This window comes from Colossoma macropomum, unplaced genomic scaffold (genome assembly GCF_904425465.1).
Source record: "Colossoma macropomum unplaced genomic scaffold, Colossoma_macropomum, whole genome shotgun sequence".
NCBI classification, from domain to species: Eukaryota; Metazoa; Chordata; class Actinopteri; order Characiformes; family Serrasalmidae; genus Colossoma; species Colossoma macropomum.
This window is the reverse complement of record NW_023494789.1, coordinates 32,921,371-32,937,237: the sequence shown is the minus strand read 5'-3', so window position 1 is coordinate 32,937,237 and position 15,867 is coordinate 32,921,371. Positions and strand designations below refer to the sequence as shown.

General features: G+C 41.3%; 1 protein-coding gene across 1 annotated transcript in view; it reads right to left on the bottom strand.

Annotated features, from left to right (window-relative positions):
* Nucleotides 1-252: 252 nt before the first annotated feature.
* plxna1b (plexin A1b) overlaps nt 253-15,867 on the bottom strand; it is a 198,764-nt gene continuing 183,149 nt past the window's right edge. Inside the window, exons 23-32 of the mRNA XM_036571021.1 lie at nt 13,330-13,396; nt 9,076-9,222; nt 7,533-7,692; nt 7,243-7,346; nt 6,744-6,840; nt 5,713-5,903; nt 3,892-4,061; nt 3,046-3,258; nt 2,679-2,829; nt 253-1,159 (exon numbers count right to left, since the gene is read on the bottom strand). Of these exons, the coding sequence (XP_036426914.1) occupies nt 1,064-1,159; nt 2,679-2,829; nt 3,046-3,258; nt 3,892-4,061; nt 5,713-5,903; nt 6,744-6,840; nt 7,243-7,346; nt 7,533-7,692; nt 9,076-9,222; nt 13,330-13,396 (1,396 nt within the window). The 3' untranslated portion in view covers nt 253-1,063. The remainder of the gene's footprint in view (nt 1,160-2,678; nt 2,830-3,045; nt 3,259-3,891; nt 4,062-5,712; nt 5,904-6,743; nt 6,841-7,242; nt 7,347-7,532; nt 7,693-9,075; nt 9,223-13,329; nt 13,397-15,867) is intronic.

Sequence of the window (15,867 nt, the reverse complement as noted above, 5' to 3'; positions counted from 1 at the left end):
CCGTGTTCGGTTCATAAAGAGACCGCCGAATGAGCCCTGAGAGCAAAAATCTCAAACTCTTTGCCTTCTGAACTCCGGATAATTCTAAACTCACCTGTTCTACTTAAGCTACGCCAAACATATTTTCATATTTTCTCAGTCATCAGGCAAGGTCATATTAAAAAACAAAAACCATAGCACATTCCCATGTAACAAAATGCCTTTTCACTAAACGACATTCAAATAAAACATGGCACAGGACAACATTTTATTCATATTTTCTTTTTTTTTTTCTCCTTCCTATGTAGATTTTTTTTTCTTCTGCTTAAAGATCTAATTCATTTTTGACTCTATTGTGTTCTGGTGATAACATGGCAAAGAAAAATCTCAATGGTTAATTTTGCTTGGCTGAAAATGTAACAGTATTTATATATTTATAGATTTATATATATAATATCTGAAGATTTGTCCTTTGTACTGGTTCCTGTAAACTGTGCAAATTCAGCAGTAACACGAGTGGCAAAAGAGAGCAGAGAGAGGGCAGTCCATTACGTTTGTACAAAATAAAAAAAATAACAATAAACGACAAATCAACACAGAAAGAAAACAAATCCGAATGTCCTTAGTCATTCCAGGGGCGTGTCGTGACAACAGCTATCACATGACCAATCACATGACCAATCACATGACCAATCACACGGCTGGAGCGAAGGCATCCCAGAATTCCTCCTTCTTGAGTCCTCAAACTCGGTGTGTGTGTGTGCGTGTGTGTATGTGTGTGTGTCTCTGCGTGTGTAGAGGTCCAACACACACCAGTACACGCCTACACTCCAACAAAAACACGACAGAAAAAAAAGAAAAACTGCACCACAACAACAGTCAAAACGTCTCCTGTGATGTGTCCTCGGTGGCTCATCCACACACACACTCACACAGACACACACACAGACAAAGAGTGTGTGCCCCGCTCTGTAGAAGCTCCAGTGTACTGCCTCACTTCTCTGCAGTGTGTAGCTCGGTGGGTTTGAGACCCGGGGAGTGTGTGTCGTCAGTCCGTGTTTGTTTCGAGTGCTCAGACCCCCGATCAGCTGCTCAGAGCCATGGTGTCAATCACCTGCTCCAGCTTACTCCTCAACCTCTGCCTGCGGGCCTGCTCATCACGCTCCAGAGCAGAGAGGATCTACAGAGAGAGAGAGAGAGAGAGAGAGAGAGAGAGAGAGAGAGAGAGAGAGAGAGAGGGAGGGAGAATAAGAGAGAAAGACAAACAAAAGAGTGAGAAAGAAAGAGTGAAAGAGAAAGAACGAGTAAGAGATACACATGAAAAAAGAGAGAGGAAAAGAGGGAGAGAAAGAAAGTTGTGTGCAAGGAAAAAATAGAGGCAGAAACAAAGAAAGAACAAGAGAAGGATTGACAGAAAAAAGATCAGTTAAGATAGAGAGAAAGAGTGAAAAAAAGAAAGAATGAGAGAACCAGAAAAAGAGAAAGAAAGCATGTGCAAAAGAAAATAAAAAGCAAAAGAAGCAGAAAGAAAGAAATAATGAGAGAGAGAAAAAGAGGGAGGGAGAAGGGGAGAAAGATAGAAAGACAAAAAAGTGAGAAAGAAAGAGTGGGAAAGAGAAGGAAAGAGAGAAGCAAAAGAGAAAGAAAGAAGAAGAGAGGGAGAGAAAAAGCATGTGCAAAGAGAACAAAGAGAAAGAGGCAGAAAGAAAGAAAGAATGAAAGAACGAGAGAAACAGTGTGAGCAGAAGGAGAAAGAACGTGAGAGAAACAGAAAGAGATCGGGTCAGCAAGACAGATAGATAGTGAGAAAGAGAGAGTGAAAAAGAGAAAGAGAGAGCATGAAAAAAAAGAAACAGCAAGAGAGAGAAAGAAAGCATGTGCAAAAGAAAATAAAAAGCAATAGAAGTAGAAAGAAAGGATGAGAGAGAAAAGAGAGAGAGAGAGAGAGAGGGAGAGACAAAGAGAGAGAGAAAAAAAGACAGACTTTCAGTGAAATCAAAAGGTACATTATCTTGCTGCTGCTAACTATCTATCCATCCAGTAATGTCTGTTAGCTTCCACTGCTTTTGATCTGTGTTCACATTTCTAATAAAGCACAAATATGATGGTGTGTGTGTGTGTGTGTGTGTGTGTGTGTGTGTGTGCACGCATGTGCTTTCACAAGATAATGACATATGATGAGGAGCGGTGCTAATGGAGCCAGCTGCAATACATTACCCAGAAAAACACAAAACCACAGCACACACACACAAGCGCGCACACACAAAGGGTTACAATAACAGAGCTGTAGGACTGAAGGTCATTTGGCAGGAGGTTCAGTGAGGGGAGATGGTGAAATAGCTTTGGACGATACGGCCGAAAAACAATAACTCACTGCAGGACAACAACATAAAACACCCTCACGATTCAGCTATGCACTGCGCTTCTGTGAGATCGCCTATTTTGCTAGTTGAGAAATATACAACACGTTCTGTTTACATTTTTACAAATCCGAAGTCAGAATATTATACACAAATTTCCTTCCTATTAGCAACTTCATAGCCCACGGAAGACTATAACAGCATGGAAACCAGCGTGCTGTATTGATTCCATTTGGCAATAACAATATGTTTGCAGAATAATATCCAGCCCTGCTGTGGGAAGGTAAGACATCTCAGTGTGACGAGTGTATATCAGTGTCTGTGTGCGCCCGTGCTTACTTCATCTTTGTACTTGGTGATATAGGAGTAGATCTCGTGCAGGGCACTCATGCTGTTGAACTGGTTTAAGTGCAGGCGGGATTGCTCCGCCAAGTACGCACTCATATCCTGATCACTGATCGCAGGCATCCGAGAGATATCAGAATAATACCTGTGAGAGAGAGAGAGAGAGAGAGAGAGAGAGAGAGAGAGAGAGAGAGAGAGAGAGAGAGAGAGAGAGAGAGAGAGAGAGAGAGAGAGAGAGAGAGAGAGAGAGAGAGAGAGAGCATGTTGGCCCAGCTAAAATATCAAACACTGCCCAGGCATCTACTGGTGAAACCCCCCCCATGAGAAAAATATTACAGGTGGAGGTTGAATGGTGGCCTACCTCTCTACCCAGTTCTTGTAGTTGGGAATGTCTTTAGCGTAGAGCAGTTTGTTGGAGGGCGAGTCTTTGCCTAGCTTATGTTCTGACGTAGAACACGAGTCCATGAAGGTCTGAGCGACTACAGACAGACATGCGTCTGTAATACTGTTCTTATGGATGTCGAAAACAAATTGAGGATTCTTTATCACATTCACCCAGAACCTTAGCGGCAAACTGGAGAGAGAGAGAGAGAGAGAGAGAGAGAGAGAGAGAGAATGAGAGAGAGAGAGAGAGAATGAGAGAGAGAGAGAGAATGAGAACATGAAAAGAAGCAGAAGTTCAACAAAGTTAACTCACTGCTGTTGTATACAGTTATGTACTTTTATATCACAGTGCTGCACTGATTAGTTGACAAAGTTGATGAGCTGTCAACAGTGATGGAATCACTTTTTCATATAAAACCAATTATTAAAACCAAACAAATATATAACATGATTCTGTGCAATTTCACTGGTTTACAATTACTGGTATAACAGTAGGAAGCTATAAACAGAAATAAATACATTAGATCAGATAGAGTCAAGAATGATGAAGGGAGCCACAAAAAATTCAACTGACTGAGAAAGCTTTATACAGCCGTTAGTTTCGACAACACAATCTGATTGGTTGAGGCACGATCTACTGTTTTTTTTTTCTTTTTAACATAATGATCATTCCACTGAGCGCCAGTTGCTAAGCAGTGACTCACTGTACTCGACAGCTAACGGTTACTAACTCTCTATTTTAGCAAATACAAAAAAAAAATAAAAAATACATTAGACACTCACTAACACCAGGCACCCCCCACCCCCTCACCCCCACACTAACCAGTTGCTCTTCCATGTGTGTCGGACATCTGGGTCTGTAATCTGGTGTTTGTCGGCCTGCTCATCCAGGAAGTCAAACATGTATTTGATGGCGAGGGGGAGCGCGCTGCCTCTATGGGCCGTGCTGAAGATGGTCTCAAACAGGTCGTCTACAAACTTCTGCAGCGTGCCCTGTGAGACAGAGAGAGACAATTCAACTGCATTAAACACAAATCAATTTAACTAAAAATAAAATAACTGTAATAAATGTGACCAAATCACAGGTTTTATATTACACAATAAAACAAACTAAACAAGCATGAAAACGAGGGAGGAAGTGGCTGCTATAGGAACAGCTAAGCTATCTAATTCCAGCATCTACAGCTTTATTGATCACCACCAAGACCTTTATTGAACTATCAGTGGTATAAAAAACACATGACCTATGTTGTAAGAAGCTGCGTATACAGTTATCTGTTATACAGTGGCCCCAAGGGCCCCAGGAGGATTATGGGAAATGTGGCTTATAAGCAGTTAAAGCTGAGACATCTCAATAAGAGAACTCTATAGTGTCAGGAGAAACGAGTACAGATGAGATAAAAAGAGACCTGGCTTTTCCCAAACAGCTCGATAAGCAAAGGTCACCAGTCTAATTAAGATACAGTGGTGCGTGTCAGACCAGACCTGCTGCTAAATGTTAATCACGGACTAGCCTTTCACACACAAAGGTCAACACGAACTGGCCATGGAGATCAGCTACACAAATCACGCAGAAAATATAGGGTTAAGACAGACACACCAGCACGCATGTACAATAACATTCAAAAGTCTGGAATCACTTGTGATAACTGTTGTTTTAGTAACCCTTTTAGGTCAAGCATTCAATCTGAGAATTTGGTGACGACACCCGAACTCTGCCACCAGAGGAGTTGCATCCACATTTTAGTAGACAGAGTGAAATGTATCTGTGAGGAGAATTTGAGCTTTTGTGTTTCTATCACTACGTAAAAGATGCATATGTGAGTGTGCAAGCAAGCTTATTCAGAGTGTGCTTCAGCTGAGTAAGCGCTTATGATGGATTTGCCTAATTAAAACACAGTGATGTGTGATTTATTCATATTCATGTGCTTTCTTGTGCAAAAAGGGAGTTTGTGACACAAACCTAACAAATACCAAAACATTTTTAGCTTTGTTGGATCATGTTTGTTACATTTCAAATAAATGCAACACCACCACTGAGAAATCATGTTATTAATGAAGAAAAGCAGATTAAAGGGCAGAAATAGTCATACCTTTGCATCAGAGGGTAAATAACTTATACTGTGTAGATAGAAATGCTAATTAAATGATTATAAAATGAAAACAAGGTTACCTGAATAAGACTAAATAAGGTTCTTAAGGCCTATTAAACCTGATAATATGAGGTTAATAAATGATATATAATTATATATTGTCATGTTGTCTGCCTCAAGATTTGAAATTCTGGATTCTGAACGCTAAGTTTAGTTTATTACTGAGGTTATATAACTTTCTCAGTTATTACATAAACAACTACAGCCCCGTTCATCATTCCAGATACATGCAAAATACATTTTTACAGCTTCATATAAATTATTTGAAAGAAGCAGAGTACTAGCATCATATTACAATCATTTTAAAATATGTATCTGCAATAAAACTGGTTTTATGTTAGGTCAGATTATATTGTATTCAATGGTGAATTCAAACTATACTGAACTTTTGTACAGTAATTCTAAGCTTTTGTACAGTTATTCCAAACTTCTTAAGGGTTGTGTGTGTGTGTGCGTGTGCGTATGTGTGTGTGCAGTTGTGTCTTATCTACCTTGGTAGCAAGCAAGCGTGTCAGGTAGATCTCTGAGACCATCTTGCTGCCACGGTCTCCCTCTCTCTGGTCTGAATGGTCATGGTTCTTGACCAGATGCCACAGCTTTGTTCCACTCTCCAAGTCCGGAGTGATCATGGGTGTCCGAGAACGAAGACTGTCAGGACTACTGGCTGTCCTCAACATACTCTCTGTGAGAGTGGAGGGAGGAGAGAGAGGGAGAGAAAAGAAACAAGACAAAAGAATATTCAGGGATAAACTAGGTAAACTGTCACTACGTCTGCGGCAACGCCTTAAAAAGAAGGAGAAAGAGAGCTGTTCAAATGTGACACAGCTTATTTCATTGAAGCAGAGATTTCACCTTGTACAGAAAAGCTACACTCCTTTCTGTCACTAATATGACATGCAATTCTTTCATATTCTCACTTTATCAGAATGTTCCTGGATTTAATGTCTGTCATCGACAGTTTGACATCATGAGCTGCTCCACCACCCAATCAAATCACACAGCTGGCAAGACAGAGCTCAGAGAGCAGGGAGGGAGGGAGAGAGAAAGAGATAGAAAGAGAGAAGGGAGGGAGAGAGAGGGAGGAAGGGAAGGAGGGAAAGAGAGGGAGGGAGGAAGGGAGGGAGAAAGGGAGGGAGGGAGAAAGGGAGGGAGGGAGGGAGGAGAGAAAGAAAGAGAGAAAGAAAGAAAGAGAGAGAAAGATAGAAAGAGAGAGAGGGAGGAAGGGAAGGAGAGAGGGAGGGAGAGAAAGAGGGAGAGAGGGAGGGAGGGATATAAGGATAGAGAAAGCGAGTGAGAAAATGAGAGAAAAAAGGTGAGACAACAAGAAAGAAAGAGGGAAGAGAGAAAAAGAAAATTGAGAAGTGATAGACAGAGTGAAAGACAGAAAGGATGAGAGAGTAGTGAGGAAAAGAAAGTGAGAAAGACAGTGAAAAAGTAAGCAAAGGAGAGAGTAAATAAGAAAGAGAAAGCGAGAGATGAAGAGAGAAAGAGCTGTAACATGAGTGAAATCAAGAGCTTGTACCGTATCTGCTGAGGGACTTGGTAAAAGTGGAGGAATTGGAGATGTTGTAGGCAGAGTTTTGCTTGGGGACCAGAGCGATCACTGAGCCATCCGTCACCTAGAGAGAGAGAGAGAGGGAGAGGGAGGGGGAGAGAGAGAGAGAGAGAGAGAGGGAGGGGGAGAGAGGGAGAGAGAGAGAGAGAGAGAGGGAGAGAGAGAGAGAGAGAGAGAGAGAGAATGAAAGCAAATCGGAAACTAACAGCACCTACTTGAACATTTCCGCAAAGACTTATCAGGCATTGCTAAAGCGTCTTGCTGCAGGGTAAAAGCTGTGGTTGTTGCTATGGTTACATGTTGAGGTGTTGCTATGGTTACCTGGCAGTGTGCTAGGGTGTTGAGGTGTTGCTATGGTAACCTGGTCGTGTGGGAGGGTTTTTTCGGGCCTTGGCTACGGTTGGCCGCGGCTCCGTACGTGGGTGTGAAGACGTCGCTATTGTATACAAATGCTAACGTGGTTTACCTGGTAGTGCGCGAGAGTGTTGAGCCGTTTCCAGTCATTGTCAATCTTGGTGGTGACGTCCTCATCCTGAAGGATGATTCTGGCCATTCTGCCCTGCCGCCATTCTGCACAGACACGGGCAGAGTTCAAAGCATGTCATAGTAGCTAACAGCCATTTACTTTCCTACAGGTCAGGCACAAGGTAGTTCCCTGTTCTATTACACTATTGATCCTGGGCTCTATTTTTCATGCTTATATCTTTAAATGGCTCTGGAGTGAGAGCTCTCTGCCCTTCTCTCTCACTCTCTTACCCAGATCCATGTCTCCAGCCTTTGGCCTCTGAGAGTAAGGGCTGCCCTTGTACACAGCGTCAAGCAGCTTCTCCTTCACCTGAGTGATGGTGTCACAGTTCAGGCATTTGACCGTCACCTCTGGCGCATTCTCGTTCTCCGGGTTCACGCAGTGCAGCGTCTGCACACAGAGCACAGTGATCAAAATCAGAGCTCTAATTAACAGCCAACAATGACACGGATATCAGACTTTAGACTGAACCGCTGTGCATCTGACAAAGGCTCTTTGATTCCCACTTAGGAAATAACATTCTCATTAATCACATTTAAATGTCCATCAGCTCTAATAAGACAAAACACTGCATAACTACTGCTATCTGGCAACAAGCAACATAAATCTTATAATTAGAGTAATGATAATTAGGGCTGCATGGTATGCACAAAGGATGGTGCAGTTACATTGCTACATACTGCAATAGCCATATACTTTGTGATATAGTATAAACTGGTGAACATTTAATGTAACATGGTTTAATGTTATTTACGGTAAGATGCAAAAGTCAGAGACCACTCGTCGTTTATTTCATTTCTAGTTGAAGTGGCCATTAAGTACAAGTAGTTCATTTTTCAGGAGATATTTCTGAGGAGATCAGAAGTACTATAATCTGAAATCTGAAATATAATATAATATAATCTGGATCTGAAAAAAATGCACGTCTTTTTGTTCATCCTTTCACTGTGAGAAAACATCTCAACGCCATAAGTCTGAAAAGATGTGTGGCCGTCAAGAAGCCCTTATAGAGGAAGAGGAAATATACAAAAAGAAGAAAATCTTTAAATAACAGAAGCTAATGGTGTTCTCAGAGCGATGAACTGTTCACCCCAGAGTCCAGAGCTCAACATCATTAAATGTATTAGGAATTATTTGGCTTGTGCAAAGCAGAAAATGCAACCAACTTCTAAGACTGAACTTTGGAGGTGTGGAAAAATATCCCTAATGTTTTAACATTAATACCTTAATTTATCAAAACACGCAAAAAAATTCTGCAAAGTTTGAGATCAGTCAGTATGGTTAGAATTACTGCGCAGTCCTAATGTATGCTACATCTTAAGGCTGCCTGCACAATATATTGTTTGTTAATCATTATTGCACTGAACTTTACAATACTCAAATATTCAGCAATATGCAAATGAGCCTCTTAACCAATCATACACACATACACACATATATATATATATGTGTGTGTGTGTGTGTGTATATATGTATATGTGTGTGTGTGTGTGTGTGTATATACATACATATATATAGTATACCATGTAACATTATTGGTTGGCCAATGAATTTTGAATATAATGCAGGCCATATATAGTAACATAACTGCAAAACTAGTATTCTGTCCATAACATGCAGCCATACTCTGTCTTGCTGCAGTAACTGTGAAGCAATAGCGTAGCTGTAAATCAAAGGTCACAGTGGAGTGGCAGTTATGCGAGAATAGTTAAAGTTGTGGCTCTTGCTGTGTTTGAAGATGGTGCTCCAGGCTCACACTGTGAAGCTACTGACCAGAGTTTTATAGTCGATCTGCTGTCTGATGAGTTTGTCTTCGCTCAGAGAGTAGCGCGCCTCTCCTGTGATGGCATCTATCGGGCCCTTCTCCATCTGCTGCTTCATCGCACAGTAGAGCATAAACAGAGGCTCCCCTGCACACTCCTGTACACAAACACACAACAGCACCGCCACGATTACAGCATTTTGACTTCCGATACCAAGTGTAGAATCACAAGGCTCCATACCAGAATGTCCCTAAAGCACAAAATTAAAAGCACTTCTCATTGTCTGAACACTCGGTGTTTACTGGTGTGAACACAGTTAAATATTCAGGTTGGTACAGTTTAATTAACATTTTCTTTTTTCAAATTCAACCTCTTATTTATCAACACAAAAATCTTAAAATCGTCATTGTTGGGACAAAATCTTTTATTACCAAAATGGCTACTTTTCAGGAGAAAGAAAAACAGCCTTTTTTTCCTTTTAGTGCAAGTTAATGGAACAAGATCTTATTCAAAATAATTCTGGATCATTTCTACTGGTCCCGTCATAATGAAACATTCAAAACAGCATAAACAGCAGCTGGTATTTTCAAATGAATTAAAACTGTTATTTTATTCAATAATAACTTGTACAATGCAGGCCATCTGGGTGTTAATTTTATTTACAATCCAGGCTTAATTCTCAATGTTATATACAATACAGCTCTCTCAGTCATTGCAGAATCATCTACAATTCACCATCACTCTGGACACATCTAAATTTTCTTCATTTTTACAGGTTACTACAGATTACTTGAAAACTACAAAGCTGTATAGCTGTGGCATCAACAGAATCATTTTATACGTGTCTTCAACAAACTGGTTTTATAATATTGAAAACTGTGATTCCAAGTCAGTGTACTAAGTACATTCTTCACTGTTATATTTCAGATATCGCTACTGTCGGAAAAAAACCTCCTATCTCCATTTTTGTTGTTTTTCAATTTTTGACATAATTTGAAAATGCCTGTGGTTCTTTACATTGTGACTTAGAAAAAAGTCTGGTTCCACTGACTTACATTAAAAGTTAAGTAGGTTTTTTCCTTTTCCTGTAAAGTTATCATTTTGGGGATACGAGGTTTTCTTCTGACAACAGTGATGTGGTAATGTAGGTGCTTCTGCTTGTCTGTGTCAAATTAACAAGTGCAAGTTAATTTGCCAATAGAAAAATACATTGTACAGATACATTAACAGCCCATTAAAACTGAATTTAAGTTTTCAAAAGTATTGAACTGTTGTTAAAATATTGTTTTGGTTTACTAACAGAGACTTGTAACACATGCATATGCATTGACCAACATTTGTAACACAACATTTGAGTATTTTTATACAGTTTACAACTCGCAGGAAGCCATAGGATGTTCTATAAAGTAAAGCACATTGACATAATGGGCCAACTAAAGCGATGGACATTTGTTCTGTTTAAAACTCTATTATGAAGCATCATTGCCAAGTAAAGCCAAGCAGAGGCCTTGTGATTACAGGTGTAAACAGTTCAAAAATACTTAAGTACTGCTTGATAAATAAGCTAAAAGCTTATTTATGTGTTATGAAATTTATTGAAGCCTTGAAATAAAATTCTTTTTACTGTATTGTTTACCACGTAAATTATGGTGCTGTTAAAAACACTGAACGTTCCACACACTGTGCAACACTAATACACAAACCACACAAGAGGGAAAATTACCAAGGGAAATGAGATCACAGGGCGAGTGTTCGGGAGGGCATATCTCTGATGTTTCTGAGGTGTGTTTCATACTGTCGCACAGTTTATTTTCCATTCAGATCTGAAGCATTCATACCTCTCTCGCTCTCTCTCTCTCTGCTTAAGCACCGGTCTCAATGGCGCTGGAGCTGAGCTGAGGGCCATCACAGCCTCTCAGCGCTTAAACTGTTTTCCCATCATAAGAGCAGGAGGTGTATTAAACTCCAATCAGTCCGCAACACACACACATATACACACAGTGCAGGTGGGGGAAGGTGAGAGCGATTTTTGCTGCTTCAGTGTTTCTACTCTTCCTTCACAGCCCACTGGAGAGAGGGAGAGAGAGAGAGTCTCACTGACGGGTAATGTTCTCCAGGCTCTGTCTTTTTGTTCTGCAAAGCATTAACGATTTCTGCCAAAACACTCGTTCTGAAGTGGCCCATTTCCTCTGCGCCAAACTGAGGGCAAGTGGTTTATCCCAGGTTCGAGATAAAGGCGCAAGATACGTCTGTCGGAAGAGTCCTCTAGGACTTGTGAGTTATTCCTGTAGTCAGGGAAAACAAAAACAGCACGGAAGCAGCGTAAGCCGCCGCTGCTCCCCGGAGTGTTGGGTTGTTTTATTCACAAAAGCAGCCGAGCCGCTGAGTGCGCGTCAAGGAGGCGGGGGGTGGGGGGGGGCGACTGATGGAGGGGTTAATAGAAGGCTAATGACTGTGGAGGAAAGTGCCGGAGAAGCACTTCAGAGCATGAAATGTGTCAAACAGGCAATGAGACGAACGCTGGCACCACCTCTCCCTCACTTTCCTCGTTCCTTCCCACGCACAACCCTCCTTCCTCATCTTCCACAACTTCTCCCTCGCTCTCCCACATTTCCCCACTTTACCTCCGTCCTTTCATGTCCTTTTCACCTTCGTTTGCTCATTTTCTCTCGCGCAAAGCTGTTTTTCTCTGTAGAGAGAAACTACTCAACCACTGAGAGAGCATTTGGCCATAAGGGGGTAGAGCCACACTTGACAGTGTGCGTATTGGCAGCAAAATTATCCAATTACTTAACGATAATTTGTCTTAATTCTGTCTTCTCGTGTCCTTCTCAGCTTTATTTTCCTTCACTGGCAATGCTGTTTCTCACGGTAGAGAAAAATCATCACATTTCACAGAGTGCATATTGGCAGCCAAACTATCCACTGAATTAACAATTTAACAACAATTTGTCTTTATTTCTAGCTTTTCGAGTTCATTTCACCTTCATTCTCGCATTTTCTCAAGCCAAGTTGAGGGAAACCCCTGAACCACTTGGAGAACCTCCACATAAGGGTTAAGAGAGATGTACTGGCAGCCAAATGATCTATATTAATTAAATATAACTTAATTATGTCTCTTCTTTGTCTTTTTTCACCTTAATTCTTTCACCCTCCCTCTTCTAAACTCATTTCTCACTGTAGACAAACAACTAACTCACTCACCAGAGCACAAAACACCTAGCCTTAAGAAAAAAAGACCCACACTGTGCACATTGGTGGCCAAATTATCCACAATTAATCAACAACAATTGACTCAATTAAGGCTAATAACCAATCAGTCCTCAAGTACTGTTTTTTTGTGATTATTCTGATCCCAGTAAGTTATTCCTATTAATATACTACAGAAAGAGCGCCCATGTCCCCAGACACATTCTGCCTCTAGTGGCCCTTGCTGGCATCCGTACCCCTCTGGGCCACCCTCCCCCCCCCAGCCACCCCAACCAACCACCAACCCCCACCATATGTCCCTGCCTCGTTAGGCTCGTTAGCATTGGGGCTAATTAAACAGACAGCTGTTAACGAGCACCAACAGACAGGAGACAGACACAAACATTCTCTGATAGCCAGACACACTGTCTGGGTCAGGCTGCTCACTTTCTGATCAGATATCTCTGTGCATAGTTTTTAAACAAACCGCAGGACTGTATAGCGGCCGCTCGTCCGAAATGCTTAGTCATACTCCTGTGCTACCGCGCATTACTGTTTCATGGTGTAGGCACAGAAACTACGTCTCAAACTCTAACATGCTGCTCGAAAGAAATCCCAACATCAGAGCGAAGCATGTTCAGTAGAATGCATCTCCAGCACAAACACATATCCATGTGTTTCAGCGTCTCTCGAGTAGTCACTTCTTTTGATTCCTATAACCATCTGGCTGGTAGTTTACTTCAAGAAACACACATTTTTGCCTTGGTCCAGAGTCAGAGACATTAAGAAGGCTATATATAGAGTGCTGGCTGAGAGCGCGTGTGAGGGCTGATGGTTGAGAGACTGAGAAAGTGATGCTGCCAGGGACATATGGTAGGCTGCGCACTGTTACTGAACTCAATCTCCCATAAGCCTTTGCACAGCACCCAAGGTCAGCAGAGGATACCCAAACACCAGGGACCTCAAGCTGTTGTGTTCACAGGCACACGTTCACACTGAAAGTGCACACACAGCCGGGAACAAACACACACACCGACATCCAGGCACACTCACACATAGGAGCACACACACTCACCTTCAGGAACTTGTAGAGCAGGAAGGTGAACCAGTTTGTCAGCATTTTCTCAGCCACAGACTCCGTCCTACAGAGGAGAAGAAGAGTAATGTCACACATTCAGACCCACACCGTGCAAAAAAGTGGTACAACCCTTCAGGTCAAGTGACACATATGAAGCTCCAGAGAAAGTGAGCCAAGGAGAGCAAAAGACAGAACGACCTACAAGGGAAGCGCCTTGTCGAGGAATGACGGAGTATGGTGCGTTCAACTCTTGGCCCCTTTTTTTCTTCCAAATGTGCTTGAGGGAGGTGGAGGTGGAGCAGGCAGTCATAAGAACATGGTCGTATGCAAAAGTCTGAACATCCCTGTTCAAGTTACATGTTCTGTTGATTATGTAACTGAAAATAAGTTAGCACATCCTCTACAGAGAACAAAGTGCACATTTTAGTACACAGTTTTTTTTATTGCCATTATTTTTGCACAAGCCATTTCATTATTTTTCCCCCAAAATGTTTAATTCAGCAAATAAGCAAGTAACTGTGCATTAAAATGTGTTCTCTGTAGAAGACAAACTTATTTTCCCTTAGAAAATTAACAAAAGATGTAATTTGACTGCGGCCAAATTTCACAAAAGTCTGAGTGGAAATGCTTTAGCTTCTTCTGAAGTAGAAACTGTATATTATAACTCTGGATAAATCATCTTATTGTTACCATTTACCACATTTCAAAATAATCTCTCAAAATCTTAATCATATTTCAGTATGTATTAGTGATGCATTGATACGGACGTTCTGGTTCAATGTGACAGCCGATAACTGACACCTTATTTTTGTCAAAATCGATACTAATACCCAATAATTTTATTATTTCTAGATATTTATGATGTGCTGTATTGCAGTAAGCGTACAGTATTTTAAAGCAGTACTATATACATTTTTTTGTTAAAACTGAAAATGTTACAGAATCAAGAGGACCACTAAAATATGGCGTGTCGCATGCCGCTGTGAGTCACCCTGTAAAGCCTAAAATAATCATTTAAAAGTCAGAGGCGTTAAGTCGGATATCACAGTATGTTTTGGACCATGTCATATGTCTTTATGTATTAACATCACATGCACAGACTCAAAAAGAAGGTCCAGCCTGATGTTTAGGTCTCAAATGCAAATTTAACATTATACTGATGAAGATATGATGACAATTGTATTGATCAATTCTTTTACACCCTTGGAAGACACATCCTTCACCAAGCTCTGACTGAGCTGCCTTGTAGTCTCGGCCTCAGAGACACGCAACGTCTGATATCTACAGTACCATTCGTAGCCATTTTATATCAAGTTTGTCATTTTATGTTCATTTGGCTGGGTACCCGCATGTCCATGCACTTCTGTGCAGTGGGTTTTATCAGACCGATGGGCAGCAGGACAACGCTGGGATGAGAAAAAAGTGTAAATTTCATAGCTTTACATTTTTTTGGGGACAGAACTTTCCCAAAGGAAGTCTAGAACCACTGGCTTTACAGATTTCTGGCGATTTACAATACATATTCAAATGTGATGCATTTGTTAACTATAGCTCATGTTGACAGTCATTCTGAGTAGCAGCGCCTAAAGATTTAAGAGTTTAACTCCTCTCTCACAGCGCTGTGCTGAAGCCCAGCGGCGCCACCAGCGTTAGCTAACCCAAATGTACCCAAATGCAGCACTCACGCAAATGAATCAGCAATATTACGGAACCGATTCCTCCCTTTTCTGCTCTCTCCAAAGCAAGCCACCAATCTTCATTAAGAAACGCATCAATTAGACGAATTCAGTAAGTTCTCTAGCTGAGCAGAAACCTGCTGCATAAAATAACCCTCGCAAAAGTCCCTCGGAATGAAGCTAATTAACAGGCAGGGTAATTAGCGGACGTTATTAGCGCTAATCTGCTAACGAAGGGGGAGAGGAGGAGTGGAAGAAGAGTGTGGGGGGAAAACTGTTTGTTTTCTCCTTCTCTCCATTTAATTATTCACTCGCTCACCCACAGACAGATGAAACGAAGAGAGGAGTGGTGGAGAGAGAGAAAAATGAGGCAGCGCTATCTTTAAATGAGCGAGGGAAGAGCACGAGCCAGGGAAAAAGAAAGAGACTGAGAGAACAGCCTACAAGAGAAGCGCTTCATCTAGGAAACGAGGGACAGCGCTTGCTGGAGTTTGTCTCAACTTTGCCCTATTTTTTTGAAGATCTTCTGGAGGAAGGTAGAAGTGAAAGGACACTGGCAAGACACTGTAGAGAACAAGCTTTAGGCCAATCGCCTGAAAGTGGACATAGTAATGAAGCTTCTCTCAAGATCTCACTTTCATATGCTCACAGTACTGGTTTGAAGTGCGTAGATAACAAAGGAGCTGAACTTCTCAGAACTAATGGTGCTGGTGTGATAGATTTCAGGTGATTTGAAGTATGTATTAGGAATGCACTGATATGGATGTTCTGGGTCGACAATAATTATAACTTGACAACTGATAATACTGACACCAATAAACAATAATTGTCCTTTTTTTTGCATTTAAAATATGTTCAC